Genomic DNA, 16,486 nt, shown 5'->3' on the forward strand with positions numbered 1-16,486 from the left:
ATGTAGCTTTACAAAATATACTGCTAAGAGCATGTGGATTGTATATTTTTAATAAATTCCACCAGAGGAATATAAGACCTATTTTCTAATAATGCATTCTTGCTGCCGAACTGCTCTGTGGTCTGCCAGCAGACAGTCTGGCAGCAAAATGGTCTCACCCACAGCCACTTGTTTTTAAATTACATTTTTTGGGAAATATTTGCTACTTAGTCCTATCTCCTTCATCAGGCAGACAGAGCTTTAGTGGTGATTTACCTCAATTTTCACCTCCAGGGAGTTTCAAAACACTGAAAATCAGATTTACTTTATCTTTTGAGGGGGTCTTTTTGAATCAGTTTTTCACCTGCTGAAAATCAGCACAGCTTCACTGGTTCATCTGGGTTCCAATAATCTGGATCAGCTGAAATTCAGAGCTTTATGTACCAAAGTACCCTAGTGCATTGCTGGAAAGCAGAGCTCCTCAGCAAGTCACTAGGAGCTGTGCCTGTGCAAAGGAAGCCCCTAGACCTCTTTTCCCATTTCAGTTTCTTAACATCATCAATAAAATCCTAATGAGTCTCTCTTCCTGATCCCAAAACAGTCATCCTCTTGAGTAGCTTCTTAGCTGGTTAATACATAAATTAATCATCACTCACTCCAATGGGGAAATTACCAGTCTTCCACAAGAAACACTCAAGAGCAGAGATTTCCCACTAAGCACTAACGCAAGGATCACATAATCTTGATCTAAAAAACATTTACCTCAGGAATAAAATAACACGGATGACATTTCTTACCATATGAAGGGATTCCATAGGGTTGGCCGGGCTGGGGGTAAGTGGCATAAGCTGTAGCTTGTTGCATTCCCGTTGTAAACTGTGTCTGCCCATACGCAGCCATCGTTTGTGAAGAAGGGGTAGGAAGAATATGGGGGTATGGTCTGCTATTGATTACAAATGACAGAAAATAGGACAGACACTGCATTAGACAGACATTTGTGTATTTATTTTTAGCCTTATTATAATCCTGCTACTTCATTAACACGTAATTATAGCCTGTGCTAAACAACAGAACCTCTCAGACAAAGACGAAACAACAATAAAAATCAATAATAAAAGAATAAGTAAAATAAGAACTTCTCAAATATTTTTCAAACATGTTCTTAGCATTTAAAAAAATGAGTATTTTTTTTCCCCCTAGAAGCTGCTGTGGTTTAAATTATGACTTAACAGATGGATCCAATTATTGTTTTAAATGAGGTTAAAATCTGCCTATTTCAGTTATTATTATTACTACTATTATTATTTTTAAAAGATATCATACTTGGAAGGGTAAATCTGTGGTGGGGAGAACTGGTGTGTTTGTCTTGGGCTGAAACCACTGCTTCCAATTGCTGCACCAAGGAGAAAAGAAAGCACACAGAAGTGTAAATACACACACCAAAGATAAATATTATTTTTCCTAATAGAATTTCAGAGTATTAACAAGATTTTAATTAAATTCAAATATCACTGATACCTTAGATAGAAAATAATATTTTATCAGGAACTATGCAAGAATGCTTAACATTAAAATCTTGATTACAAATCTCAGATACTAAATTGCCCCTTTGTACAATAGTTTATTTCTTTGCTCACACACAGACAACATTTTCAATGCAAACAGCCTATTTCCGAATAGAAACATTTCTCTTCATATTTTCAAAGGATTGTTGATATCTCAAGTGTAACATTTTATTAACTTTTAGAATTTTTAAGACCTACATTTTATGAAGGAGCTTTATGCATGCCTCGATTGAAAACACATGGCCAACTTCAGAGCACATGCCTCTTTTTTTTTAATAATCCATAATACAGATGATGTATTACCATATTGCACTTCCTTCTCTTTTGCCCCATCTTATCTGCTTTATAAAATGCTTGCAGACCATCAAAACAGCCGGTACTACATAAAGATGTCCAATGTGCAAATGTTCTTAGCAAAACAATAAAGTCTAGGAAGCTAAATAGTGAGCTTCTCCTCTGCAGCCCAGCCACTGCAACACAGAGCTTTAAGCCAACCCATCCCAATTTCTTTCAGTATTTTTGGGTGCTGCCGAGAGCGTGGCAGATGTGCTGGCATGCTCTGCTCTAGGGGTTATGTTCGGGAGCTCTTCCCTCTCTGGTTACCATTTGGGTGCCACTTCTCTAGGTCCCAAGGTGGGTTTTGAAGCCTTTGCCAGGAAAGGGTCAGCGGCAGGTTATGAGACTACTGTAAAATCAGACAGCCAGAGAAACAACAGGCCCTATTGCTAAGTACTTGGAAATAAACAAGGCACGGATAATTACCCTTCGCCAGCTACCCCTTTCCTGGCCAACTACAGGGAAAATCCATCATCTTTACACTCCGGGAGCGCTTGCAAAGCATGGAGGGGAGAAGAGAATCTCTTTCCGTGCCTTCCACACCTGATAAATTTTTCTTTCCTGTGGCCTGTGAGGCTGCAGATATATCAAATGCTACAGTCCGACTTTCAGTCAGATCACCACAGATGTACAGATCTACTGTTAAACACACTACCTTTCTTCTTTCAGATTTCAAATATTCTACAAACTTTTTGGTTTTCAAGTTTGACACTTTCATACTCAACAGAATGTGCAGAAAATGGAGGATGTGACAAGACGAGAAAACAGTCGCCTGCTGGGAGCCTGAGTGGTTGAGAGATGTCCAATTTTGCTATTCTGAAAATATAATCCCACGACATGGCATTAGATCCTTTTTTATTTGATTTGTGCCATAAAAACGATGTGCTAGAAACACCACAGTTAATCCATAGGAATGCAAAACTGTGCAGACATCCTAGGATTTTCTCACAGTGTTTGTCTCCTGTATGTTAGAAGCTAAAATGTGTATGGCTTTCAGGAAGAAAAAAAGCCTGACAAAAGAATGAATACCTTGATAACAATAAATTATAATAAATGAGGAAGACCTACCCCTCAATTGAAACACTAATCACAGAGGCAGGTATGTTGACTCACAGGAAACAAAAGAGTAATTACTCCGGGCCAGAATACTCCCTAGTGAGACTCCAACTGAAGACACCAATGGACATTACTAAGCCTGATGCTGTAACTGTCCTTACTTGGGGAAAACTCCTATTGACTTACACTGCCTAAGACGAACAGAAAGAGGCATAAACTGCAAAGTGCACAAGGCTTTTTAACACCTGTGAACAGGTTTAGACCACATGGGATAAGAAATAGTAAATGAAAAAAATGCTGAGCTTAAAACCTTTGTTTTTTCCTTACCTGATCCTGAGAAATTGTCTAAAGACCCGTCTGTGGTAGTAGTAGTAGCAATCTCACTGCTGTTCATTGGTTCTGTTTTAACTATAGAAATATAAACAAAATATATTCTATATGCACCTAATATTCTGGCACGTGCATGCACACACACTCACTACAGCCACAAATTCAATAAAACAAAAATCTGCCAAAAATGTTTTAAATCATGGCTATCAACATTTTGCATTTATGTATTTTTGTATACAAACAATGCAAAGTACTGGCAGCTATGATTTACACATACATATGAAATGATCAAGAGGGTTATTTCTGTCCCCAGGGAATAAGAGCCACTGCAACAAACCAGAAGTCCCCATGCAACTTGCTGCACCTGTCCTGATTCCTCTTAATCCTGCAGACCCAACAATAAGGGTCCACATTTAGATTAGGTCACGCAGACATTTAAAGGCTTGAAAGACAGCAATTTGAGTAAGACAAAAAAGGAAATAATTTTCAAATGGGTTTCAGTGTTGTTCTTTTTTTTTTTTTTCCCATACAAATAATTTTTCAGAGAAAAAATGAGAATTTGTAATGAAGTAAAAAACTTTCCTTGTGGTGAATCTCTCCTCTCAAAATGAAAACCAATTTTATACTCAGCAATCCTGAATAAGCAAAGGGGACAGAGTCCCAACCAGATAAATCAGAGAATGTTTTTACAGTTTATTTCCTCTGCAACCCAACACGGCTGCCAGAGAGTAAAAAATAATGAGAGTAAGAGAGATTCTCTCCTGGCTCATATTGCTTCATAATTTATTATTAATTAACAACTTTTAATAAAGCCTCATGTAAATAAACAGATTTCCCTTTCTTACTCCAGCACAATGTCAGTAACAGCAGCATTCCAATCTATGGCGCAAGGATAGGGCTGACCTGGCACGGATGCAAACAGGCACAATACCTATTCCCAGGTAGTTATCAGATCAGCACAGCAGTCTCTCAAACTCATTTTTACATCCCTAGCTTTCGGAGTCACAGCACACCAAAAGCAATGAAGAACGATGGTTCAGAAAACATCGGAACTGATCTTACCATCAACATCCCACCACTTTCGCTTCTGTTGACACACACAACCACCACTGCCCATGTACCACCACTGGTGCATACCTGACCTTTCAGCAAGGAAATTCAGCAACAGTAAAGAACATGAGTCCAAGAAAACTAAGGTAAACCCTACCCCATCTGACATATAAAGCCTTAGTGTCATCTTGACATAGGTGTATGTAAATGCATGCATGTTTGACTACACTTCTGTGTTCAGGAATTGCAGCTATTACTAGCAGAAACCCTTTTGGTACCAGGTTTGGAAAGGGTGAGGGAGAGGCAGTTTTCCCTTCTGACAAGGGACCTTTCCTTTCCTTGCCAATCTCAATTCTTATTTCTGCATGCCTAAGTATTTCCTTCACATGACCTCATCCACAGAATTTATACACTATCTCTCAAGATTTTACTAATCACCCACTATTTTCTTTTGATTCTCATGCAGGATGTTCTGTCTGCACATACTTGCACAGATCAATGCTAGCTCCAAACAAAACTCTGCTATGTCTCTATCAGCAAGCAGCGCAGCCCAATAAGAGAAGTTTCATGGAATGAAATGGTTGGTGCAGTGGGTCCAGTATCCACAGTTCAGGCATTTTTTTGGGGGGTTATTGATGCTAGGTTTAGTCTTGTCCCAAGGAGTGAGCACCCATCAGCAGCTGAAGAACATCAGCTGCACTTCTGCAGAGGACCTCTTTTGAATGAAGTGAATCCAAGAGACTCCGTAACGGAGAAACCACTCCAAGGTGAATTCTTCCAAGGTGAATTTACATGTGGTAAGAAAGGGTGGCCAAGAGGTTTACTTCAAAAGTGCACTCATGATCTGGACTTCAACTCTCATACATATGCATTTCTTAAAAACCCAGCATACAACACATCCAACATCCGTTTCATAGTTAAATACTGAAAGACTAACACACAGATGCAACAAAATATTTGTTGCAAAGTGTCTATCTCAAGTTAATTCCAGTAACGACCAGATTTTTACAGGAAGTTCTAGTTTGTTAATCTAGATATGAGGAATTACAGCATCTACATTATCTTTTGCTTTTTCTTAGATGTTTATCACAGCTGCATTTTACATTCAGAATAATACTACCCTCATAGATTACCCCAGCTTTCCCCATAATTTGCAAGTCTTCTGAACCTAATTTCCATAATGCAATTATACTTTTGGAAAGACCAAGAAAAGACGCTTTCTCTATAGCTGACAGCTGTGGGAGAGAAAAAGAGAGGAAGATGAGACAGGCCGAACTATCTTGGGGTTCAGGGTAGAAGATTTCAGTATATGCTTTCTCCAAACTCTTCCTCTCTTCTCTAGAGAAACAATTTACCTATATTGTTTAAAAAAAGAAAATATCATTATTTGGATCACAGCAAACTAGCAGTCCAAGGACAATGCTAAGTCACCTCACACAGTATAAAGATCTATAGCATCATTTGTTACAGTTAAAGATTTTAATGGACCTTTGCACCACAGCTAGTTGAGAATTTAATAAAGATGGACAGGAACTGAAAACCCATTCTTTACCCAAAATGCCAGAAAATAACAGCATATTTTCTTGTATCTAAGCCTAAACATATTTCAAGAGGATGAAAGCTTGCTATACAAAGAAATAAACTAAGAACAGCCATGGGTTTACGCATTGGAAATATTTACCACGTGTATTCTCACTGCAAAGGAATGTCTTTAATTTTCCCAAGGCAAAAACTGACCCGCAGTGGAGCATATTTCACCCCAGAATCACAGGAAAGAGAGCTGTGAAGGGATTGCTTGAGGTTATGAGTCTGCCAGTCTATCACAGTAGCACGTCAGTAATCCATGGCTATGATGAGAGGCATATGGAGCTGTCCAAGGAAGCAAGGCTTCGGACAGTCATGGATCTGACCCTGCCACGTGCTCCTTCAGCATACTCAGGATTTCAGCTCTCCACATTTTCCATGACAATTAACATTCTGCAACATGTCCTAAGCTTTCACAGGATGACACTGGGCAATGAGTGGGAATATTGCCACATCTGCATAGAACACGCTGCAGGCTTGCCTGTAACGGCCAACAGCATGTTCAGTCATGGCAGAGACTGCAGAAACAGGAAAGTTCCCATTTCTGCTGCTCCTCTATCAAAACAGACTTTTACAGAGATGCAGAATTATCAGACTTACATTATAGACACTGACTGATTCAGCAATATGCTGTTAAATTTTAGTGCCAGCAAAATCACTCGTAATAAAACAGATTATCAGTATGAAGTTCAAGAATAAATGTAACTTATTCCTAATCTGCTGCAAAAATTCAACATTTTGAATTACTCATATAGACTTGGTTTATATACCTAGGAGCTTAAGAAGCTATGTCAATAGAGAGACATTTTTCCTCCCTATTTTTCTTGTCCAGTCATTTATGAGATTCTAAAAACAAGATTTAAAAAGAAACCGTGTAAGAAAAAACCCCACAACAGAATAATAGAAAAAATACAAGTATCAGATAATAACACACATGCCAGCTCTGAGAAAAAAAGCACAAAATTCTGAGGTAGCATAACTGCTGATCTAATGTTACATCAGATATTTCTTCTTAAGACACCCAGGGATTACAAGTGCAACGTGCCTTATTTTGTCAGCCATATTACAAAAGGTGGTTAAAATCAACTTAAATGGCAGTTTCTGAACTCCACCGAGAGAACTTCAGACCAGAATCCACAAGCTCATGGGGTTCATTGGCCAAGGGACAACTTTCTGAGTTCACAGCTTGTCATGCAGTCAGTGGTGTGTATAGCAGGAAAGAGTCCTATGAGGAATGAGATGCTGGTTGTTTTAAGTACTTATTTAGAGACCTAACATTTGGCCATTGCTAACACAGAAGTCATATGAATACCTCATAAAGATTGCAACTTCAAGCATGCAAAATGTTTTTAAAGTATCTTTTTAAAATTACTTTTATCATCTAAAATATGTATAAGACTTGCTCTACTGAACTAGTCTTTGTTAACAGCTATGCCATAGACATTAAACCAGAATAGAAATATTGTAAACATGTGTGACTTACTATGCAATTTTTAACTTTGGAGTTTTAAGACTGAATTAATACTATAGAATCATAGAACAGTTTGGGTTGGAAAGGACCTTAAGATCATTTAGTTCCAACTCCCCTGCCATGAGCAGGGACATCAGACACTAAACTATGTTGCCCAATACTATAATATTATATTCTTTGTATTATATGAATAAGCAGGCAAAATGAAATCATTTGTGGCTGACAGCTCTCAGTGGCCATGGGGCACAAAGAGTCTGAACAAAGTAAGCAAGGCTGTTAGTTTGTTTAGAGACATTACATAAGTACAATCTCTAGCTCTATTTTGATTTGTCTCAAGGTGACGTCTTCAAATAATGTTAGCAGCTAAACACCAAGTAAATATCTTGATTAAGTATTTTATGTACCCATTACTATTCATACACTGTTGCTCTTTCTCTGCCCACTAGAAGCACAGAGCTCACATGAAAGTTCAAAGATAATTGTCGCTAACAATGGGACAAAAATTCTACCTTGAATCTCTCAGCTTATTATATTTTCCATTGTTTTATTCAGACTCTCCCCTGTACTGAAGAATCTTGCAAATATAAACAGGTAACAAAGGTTGCAAGTTAGTTATATAACAGGCTACTCAATTATACTAATTTATATCCAGGACATTATTCTCTTTTTTCATCAGACTATCAAATCATCAGCTCCTGACCATGAAGCCCGATAAACTTACTTGCTCCTGCTTCTCACACCAGAGGACTCTTCCTGAACCTCACTGTCTGGAAATTACCAGAAGGCAATTACTACCAGAAGGTAATTTCCAGCCTAAATTTATGTTTTGTTTTCAAAGAAAGTCCCTGCTCTAAGCAGCACATTCTACTTCAAGCCCAGACTGTTTCCTGCTGTCCCCTCCACTGATGTGAGGAGGCTTCAGAACTTCTGAGTACTGGGGCTGTGGCTAACACCCAGCTTTCATTGCACTTACAGAGTGGGATAGCACCAGCTTGCATTCCCCTCCACAAAGCAGCAGCAGCAGCAGCAAACTCCCCAGCTTGTCACACCAAACCAGGTGGTACAGGTACTTCCCTCACTGACGAGGGTGACACTGCTAACCCTGAAGTGTAACTAAGTTTCCTGCTTTTTAATCTACCCATGATAAACAAAACCCCTATGAAGATTACAAGATACAAATGCTTGTGCTAAATCATCAACTCACAAGCCTCTGAAGATGCTAAAGGCTCTTCAAATACCACCCTATTGTCTATTTACCTGATCTTAGACCAAGATGTTCTACTCCTGTTCCCTGAAGTTTCTGCTGGTACACATGGACAGCAGAGGCTGGATTTCCTCTTCATCTGTATTCCTGGCCAGGCACAAGATATTTTTATCTTATGCAGTGCAATCACACAATGGCACATATGCAGCCCATGGGAGAGACACTGCACCTGGCACAAAGGGTTGCAGTTACAGCTTTCAGTGAAGTACTGAATGTCTTTACAGGTTCTTGATGTCCTGCAGCCTGTGCAAAGCCACTGTGCCAGCAGGGCTCCGGGACCCTCAGACACACTCAGAGAGTGCTCTCACACCACCATGCTCTCTATGCACGGTCTGGAACAGCATGTGCTGTGAGAAGGTTTATGAGAAGCTTGCAAAAATAAGTGATATTAAAATAATGGTGCTTCCAAGATGTTCCTTTCTTTTTTTCACTCATTTGTCATTTTGTTTCCTTCGAATGTCTGAGGGAACCAGTACTGTTATTAACTTTTCCCTTTAATGAGGTACTTTCTTTCAGGAAAATGTTATGGGAGGAAACCAAATGGTGAAGCTTTCACAAACAGATACACAAACATACAGAAAAGACAATAAATACAGAAACATTTATTAGTCAGTCTCCTCCTCAAGACCTTGCAACAGGAGCTGCTGGACTGAGCCAACAGAGGAGCAGACAAATTATTTCAGTGGCCAGAAACCTATGAAAGAGGAATAATAGAGCATTATGCTACATGTGCTCAGAACAGACAGAAGGACTCTTGGGGAAGCAAGAGAATAAAAGCACAGATAAGACAAAGAGTCTGGAAGGAAGCCAATGTAATACAGCAAGAAGAAAAAGGCAAGGGGCAGGGAAGAAAAGATAGTCCAAGTCAGCCCCTCGCCTTCATGTAAATGGGCAATGATGTGTATCTGATTTTTATCCTCCAGAAATGGGAGCAGGTTGAAGATTATTACTAGCCTCTACAGAACCCGAGGTTGCTTTTACCAGTCTGGGGCCTGGAACCACTGCAGTCTTTGCCCTCTGGCCACACAGCTGTCCTTTTGTGCTCTTCTGGGGCTGAGTAAAGAAGTTAGCATCAATAGTTCTTGATACACATACCCTTCTGAAATGCAAATATTAGATTTACTTTTACTGCACTATTATTTCAGGATGTCTAAATATGGAGGCATCCCTGCATCAATTACAAGTTTCACACCATCAAGCTCTTCATCACAAACATGAGAGTAGAAACTTCAGCAGACATAATTGGAGGAAACTCCAGAAATGAGCAATTAAAAGTAGTAGAACCCAATCATCTCCCAAAGAAGAATCATTTTGATTGCCATCACCTACTGCAGCTTTGTACCCCAAAGTACACAAAATTATGAACAGCTATTAAAAACTACAAATAACTTATGCAAAATTAAAAATCATTCCTTGCCCATGCACAGACTTGACTGCAATACTGAGAGACTATTTTCAGTGCTACAAACGATTGTTAGAATTACAATGAATTCTCAACATATAATTTACTTACAGAAACCTACATAATGTGCCATAACAATGACCAGCTCATACCTTCTCTATGGGTTTCAACATCTTACTCCACCATTACTTCAGAAAATACTGAAACCATTCTATAATATTGCAACTCGGCAGGAAGCATCCTCCACAGCACTGCCTTTTGAAACCCTGAAGATGGATTTACTTCACCAGACTTAAGACAACCTTTCTCATGGCACCCATCAGATAGTCATGTAGTGGGGAGCTCTGACTGCCTTTGTGTGGGTTCTCATTCTCATGTTGCAGCAGGTACTTAAAGAGCAAGAACTCCTTTTTCCAAAGGAATTTTGATGTCCAACTCCCTTTGAAGCCTCCCTTCCTACATATCTTTGAAAATCTGATCTCCAATTTGTTATACATTTTCCCTTACCGCTTGATGCAAAAATGCCTTCTCTTCTTCCTTCTGAACACTCAAAAATGAGGGCAGAAGTAGCTCCATACTCCCAACATGAATGAAGAGCAGTTGCTTGGAAAACCACGGCTCCTTCTCTCCCCACCTTCATCTACTGTTTTCCATTTCAGTTGCATAAAACATCACCATGATGGGCCACAGGCTTCTGTTTCTCACTCTATGTTATCCATCAGAACTGATTTACATTCTTTAGATAAAAGGAAAGATCTGTAGGTAGAAATGGGATGCACTTGTCCACTGTGGAAAACAGCTTTGCTACTCCTTTCAAATTTGTTAATTACTGGTAGCCTTCCCCCTCTGAAGTGTATCTACCAAAGTGAGCACAGTTGTTGGAATAGCCACTAGCTGTCTGATAAAACTTAATGAATGACAATTTTATTAGCTTCTGTTGTTATTGTTTCTTTAACTCCTTCAGTATCAAGCCACCACAGCAATTGTCTGACAAAGGAAGATTAGAGATAAAGCACAACTATGGACATTTTGATCCCTACTTCAATGATCTTTTTTTTTTTTTCACTTTAACATATTTCCTTACGCATGTCACACAGGACCAATTTTTCAAAGGTGTCCAGTGTCTGCTGCTCCCTACAACAGAGGGTATTTTGCGGAAAAACACTTAAAGAAAAGACGGAAAACTCGAATACTGCAGTATTTGTACAATCAGCACCACCTTGACATGCCAGGACTGCTTTTTCTGAGTGCCTTTAGCCAGACATTTTAGTGTTACTCCTCTGCATTTGATCCTGGGAAATTTCTGACTGGTCAAGGTCTATAATTTCCTTGTTACTTCCCCATCACTGGTTTGAAGACCATGCTGCCTGGCCCGGAGAACAGGAATTCTGCTTACCAAAGTGAAATTAAGCACACAAAGAGTTATTACATAAAAGCTGCATGCAGAGATTGAACTCAGACTCAATCACACAACTAAATCCCCATTCAGTGCTTTGAAAATTTACCACTAAGTGTGAAGCTAAAAATATTAGCTAATAACAGTGAGCTATCTTCCAACCACATCCTCTCGCAGAACATCAGTAAGAGACAAGTCTGAAAATATGCCTTAGAGGAATTAATGAACACTTGTTTGAAACAGGGCCATTTCACTTTGGGACAGGCTTTTGGGTTTTTTCTTCCTGTTTTTTTTTTCCTCCCCCTCATCTAGTGAACATATCCTGCACTTCAGGGTATGGAAACCTGCCGAAATCACACCCATAGTCAAATTAAATTTAACATATCTTTACAAGATATTTATAACATGCAAATATCTAGAGGCCCTGTTTCGTGTTCACATGAAGGTCCCTTATGCCAGAAAAGGAGGGCTCTTTCATGTTAGTGAGAATGAGTGCGTACTAGACTAGAAGCCAGTTTCACATATCACATTTAACATGTGAAGGAAGGTTCAGCAATCCACATCTCCACTCCACATGCAACAAGCAAGCAAACCACACTGCAGCATTTTAAGAAAGGTGCTTGGCAAGCCCTTACAACCGCATCCTTACAACCTGCCACTTGTGTCTCAGCAGGATTCTGCTTCAAGAATCTCAGCAAAAATAATTTTACTTCACCCTTCATTTAAAAAAATGTAAAACCTTCGCTTCATTCACTCCATGTTTTCTTAAGCCTGTTTAGCAGCTCAAGGAACCCAAACCAAGCATTTTGTCAAGATAAAACAGGTTTAACAGTAAAAATTCCACCTTCAGGTTCTTAGGAATCTACTTCACTCACAAATTTTGTCTCTTGGCACCCATCTAATTCAGAAATTAATTTTTCTATTTCTTTCACAAACTTTTCCTTATTTGTCACTTAAGAGCAATCAGAGACAGGAATTTTCAACGTGGAAAGTTTAGACCAGAATCACCAAGCACAAGCTATTTCTCAGAACGCTTTCTGGACAACATCTGAAACCACATGCTCAATGCCCATGCCTGCTGCGCCCACCGCAGCCCCCCAGACCTGCGGGGCTCTGTGTGCTAGGGCTTAGCAACCAGTCTGCAGTGCTGAGGAGGGTCATGTCACCTGAGGGAAAATTGCAAACAAAAGAAAACCATTTGGCTTCATCTCCTCTCAGAAGGTAAACACAGATTGCAAGTTACAGCTTTCTAGGTAGAATTCACCCCAAATTAATAAACCTGAGCTTTAAAATTCCCATGTCAGATAAATTAGTCACTGTGGCCTAATTTACTTTCTTCAATAAGCTCTGATACCTACCTAGAAGTTGGGATATTACTTCCAAAATTATTTGCTACCTGAGGTCAGCGCATGACTAGATACAACATACAGCTCACTTCCTGTCCAAGTAATATTAAGCACCCCATTTTTCAGAGTGTATGCCTGCACACAACAACTACTAAGAACAAAAAGTTGAGCCAGATGGTGAGTGTCTTTCAGTGTTTCAAGGAACACTCCTTATTGCTGTGCTAATAAAGAACCTTCAAGTTACACAGAAGGTACAAAAGCTGGTCAAGTTTACAGCAAAGGCTTTTGTGACCTAGAGGAATTTTAATTTGAAAGGGTCAAGCAATTTTATCTTTTACCAAAACTAGTATACGCCTGATAATTTAATATTAAAATATAATAATATACCTGGGTATTTAAACAGAAGACGACTCACCTAAGGACATGATATATTTTTTTGCATGAACTACTTAACACATTAAGCACTTTATTTTTTTTTATTTATTCTTTAAAAAACAAGTTTTGGTGGGTTTTTTTTATTGTTAAATGACTTAAAATTTGCTTGCTGCAATACTTTTACAGCAATAGCAAAAAGTGAATTATACACAACTCTGGCACAAATGCCTGTTAATCTGATAACCCACAAACCCTCCCCGCTACAGAGGACTCCAATTAGAATGAATAACAGAGACGTTTGGGGAATTGAGGGGGGACGACATCTGTTTGATTGACATGTGCCTTTCCTGGAAGAATGCAATGCATGTCCATAATCCTAAGCAGTCTGACAGCACTAATATGACCCAGTTCTTAGGAAAAAAAAAAGGTGTATCTTTTCTACAACAGTTGTTTAACTATACATTTATACTGAACAGTAATATTGAAGCTGCGTGACTTCTAGTAAAGCATTAAAATCTCTGTGCACATAGCTAGCTAAATGTCATGTACAGTCTTTCCTACTATAGCCATAGAAATGTTACAGGAAAGAGTATTTTTTTGCTGCTTATTATATAACCCTTCTGTGTTTCACTATAGGTATTATTATATGTATTATATATGTATTATATTACTGGCCAAGCTGTTAGGTTGTTCTGCTGTTAGTATTCTATTGAGAACAAACATAACTTATCAACTGCCTGACTGCTTCTTGAAAAATAGGTATCAGTTTACCCCATTGAATTACTACACCTGTTTGAATTTTGGCCACTGCATCAGAGCAGCAAGCTAGCCCGAGGAAATTTCAACACTCAGTTTTATTAGCCTACTTGAGAAAACTTTCATAGTCTTAGGAGCTTGCAAAAAGGGAGAACATCAAGAAATACCAATATAGTGAAAAAGACTGAAAGACTGAAAGACTGAGTTTTGCAGTACAACAACTGTAAGCGCTCTTTTTTTTCCTCATGACTAAAATACCCTTTCAGGTTTTCTGGACTTTTTTTAAACTCTGCACATACTACCTGCTCAGTCCATTCAAACTCCATGAAAGGAATGAAAACCTGGAATGAAAGCTATTGCTGAAATTTGATAATAATAACTACTGATAAACATTGATCATCGGCTTTCCACACCATATTACATAAACATGGAACACCTAAAATAGTAAAACATTTTCTCTATATAGCTTGCTGACTGCAAGAACACCGATGCAACAAGAAGAAAAAACAATGAAACACTAAAAAAAATGGTGGCTCACCTTCTGTGCCATTGGGTGTCATGGAATTATTATTTATATGGGAGTTATCAAGTTTTGGACCACTGGGGGATTCACTACTACCACTTAGTCGTCTATGTGGGCTGGCTAGATCCTGCATTTCCATAGACCTGAAAATAATACGCAGCCAGTTTTAGTGACATATTCATTATGAATTACAGAGGAATTACCTATATGAGCAGCAGCTTGCTATTAATCAATATCCTGAAAACAGTAAAAAATGAACAGCTTCTCTTAAAACTTGGTCTTTTCTAGTGCAAAACTCATTTTGTAGCCCTCCAAAATGTGACTGACCAGTTACCATAATTATTTTTGCAGCTTCTAACAGAATAAATCTTAGATATGAAGTACTGTACTTTAAACAGCTGTGACACCTTGTATTTTTAAGATATGTAAAAAGATGTAATCACCAATATATGAAGACATACATTCTCTTAAAAACAAATTAACACTTTGCTTTTTCAAGATTTACCACTCAGTGGCAATATAATGGGCCTCCAAACCAAATAAAACACTTGAAGCAATTGTGGAAACCTATCATCTACTGACAGGGAATGAGATATTCCTGATGTATGTGTTTACTCTGGCAAACTACTTAATTGTTCCTCTGTTTCCGTTGAAACAAATGCAGCATTAAAACATTATTATGTCTGCTCACTTGTTTGCTTTGTGGATTACATAAAGCGTGCCCAGCTGAAAAGGGATATGACCAACATACAGTGGATCCATATAGGCGTTAGTATGCCTTAGCACTCTGCTGTATCTCTGCAGCAGTTGCTTAGCCAAAATAAGAAGAGAGCAATTCCGATTCAAAGCAAAAATTAAACATTTATACAGCACACAAGCAGCTGAATATTTCCAATTTATGTTTTTAACAGCCTTACATAAAAAAGCCCTGAGCCATGGCCATCATGACATATGTTGGGGAAGCTTATGATTGAAGTGCCCCATCCTTTCCTTTCATTTCTTTATATCGAAAACTCTTGATAATGTTATTTGATGTACTCAGTCTAAGTAATTGCTCCCAGTAGAAGTTTCATAGGTTACTGTGCCTCCAAGGCATTTGAACCAGTAATTACTCATTTTTAAAGAAATGCTTAGGCTCTTTTAAAGACTATAAACTTATATAAAAAAATTCCTCCCACAGTAATGTATAAATATCCTTAAGCCTAAGTGTCATTTCAGCTATGAAGCTTTCACATTTTAACTGAGATTTTATCACAAGTTCTGAACACAAATCCTTCATTTTACATTTCATTACCTAAACCAGCCTACACATAAAGGATGATATCATGATGAGTTTGAAAAGCCAGTATCTAACATAAAGTGAAACGATTTAGTGAAAAAGTGGTCATGCTCATGGTTTCCAGACTTGGTTGCATGCACATAAAAGCAACGCTAGAGCACTTACTCATCTGCTTAATGTGGAAAACATGAATAAATATTTACTTATCACCTGAAGTTAAAGAAGTAATGATTAAAAGGCTTGCAGAAAAACAGCAAATTTCAATCAAATGCTTACCTGCAGCTTGAGGAAACAGCAACATCTGAACTGGTTTGGGACTTCTGCACCTGTAAACCAGGGAAACAAACAGAAGCCTCTATTACTCCGCTTTACTATGAGGCCTTCATTTAAAGAAAGGATATCACCATGGATGACAATTCTGTCCTTTAAACCCAAAAGGAGAGGAGGAGGGCACGGTGCCCGTGAAAGGCATATTGTCTTTAAATTGAAGGCTCAACTGCTGTTTCCCCAGCAGGTCTCTCTCCCTCCTCCCTGCGCCGGGGGACGGCGGCCAAGTGACGGGATAGTGATTCATCAGGGGCCCGTGACAGCTGCAGAGGGGCTCACTCCTCCCACGGCACAGAACAGCACGGCACGGCTCTGCCACGCACCCCCACAAAGGTAACCCCCCCCCCACGCTGCTCCAGCCCTGAGCCCCCCAGCACCCTCCACCCCTCTTGCATTTTGCTATTTCTAGCCGAGTTATCTTTCCCTCCCATCCCCTTAACTCTTGAC

General features: G+C 39.0%; 1 protein-coding gene across 7 annotated transcripts in view; it reads right to left on the reverse strand.

Moving 5' to 3' along the window:
* EYA1 (EYA transcriptional coactivator and phosphatase 1) overlaps window positions 1-16,032 on the reverse strand; it is an 82,666-nt gene extending 66,634 nt beyond the window's left edge. For 2 of the 7 annotated variants that reach the window (XM_010019815.1, XM_010019813.1), the window contains exons 1-7: window positions 15,989-16,032; window positions 14,449-14,576; window positions 12,537-12,599; window positions 5,059-5,076; window positions 3,264-3,344; window positions 1,303-1,372; window positions 777-919 (exon numbers count right to left, since the gene is read on the reverse strand). In XM_010019815.1, coding sequence (XP_010018117.1) covers window positions 777-919; window positions 1,303-1,372; window positions 3,264-3,344; window positions 5,059-5,076; window positions 12,537-12,599; window positions 14,449-14,572 — 499 coding nt within the window. In that variant the 5' untranslated portion in view covers window positions 14,573-14,576; window positions 15,989-16,032. Of the gene's footprint in view, window positions 1-776; window positions 923-1,302; window positions 1,373-3,263; window positions 3,345-5,058; window positions 5,077-12,536; window positions 12,600-14,448; window positions 14,577-15,988 lie in introns of those variants that run through there. The other 5 variants (XM_010019812.1, XM_010019810.1, XM_010019816.1 and 2 more) reach the window with 4 other exon arrangements.
* Window positions 16,033-16,486: the final 454 nt, after the last annotated feature.

This window comes from Nestor notabilis, unplaced genomic scaffold (assembly GCF_000696875.1).
Source record: "Nestor notabilis isolate BGI_N333 unplaced genomic scaffold, ASM69687v1 scaffold878, whole genome shotgun sequence".
Lineage (NCBI taxonomy): Eukaryota > Metazoa > Chordata > Aves > Psittaciformes > Psittacidae > Nestor > Nestor notabilis.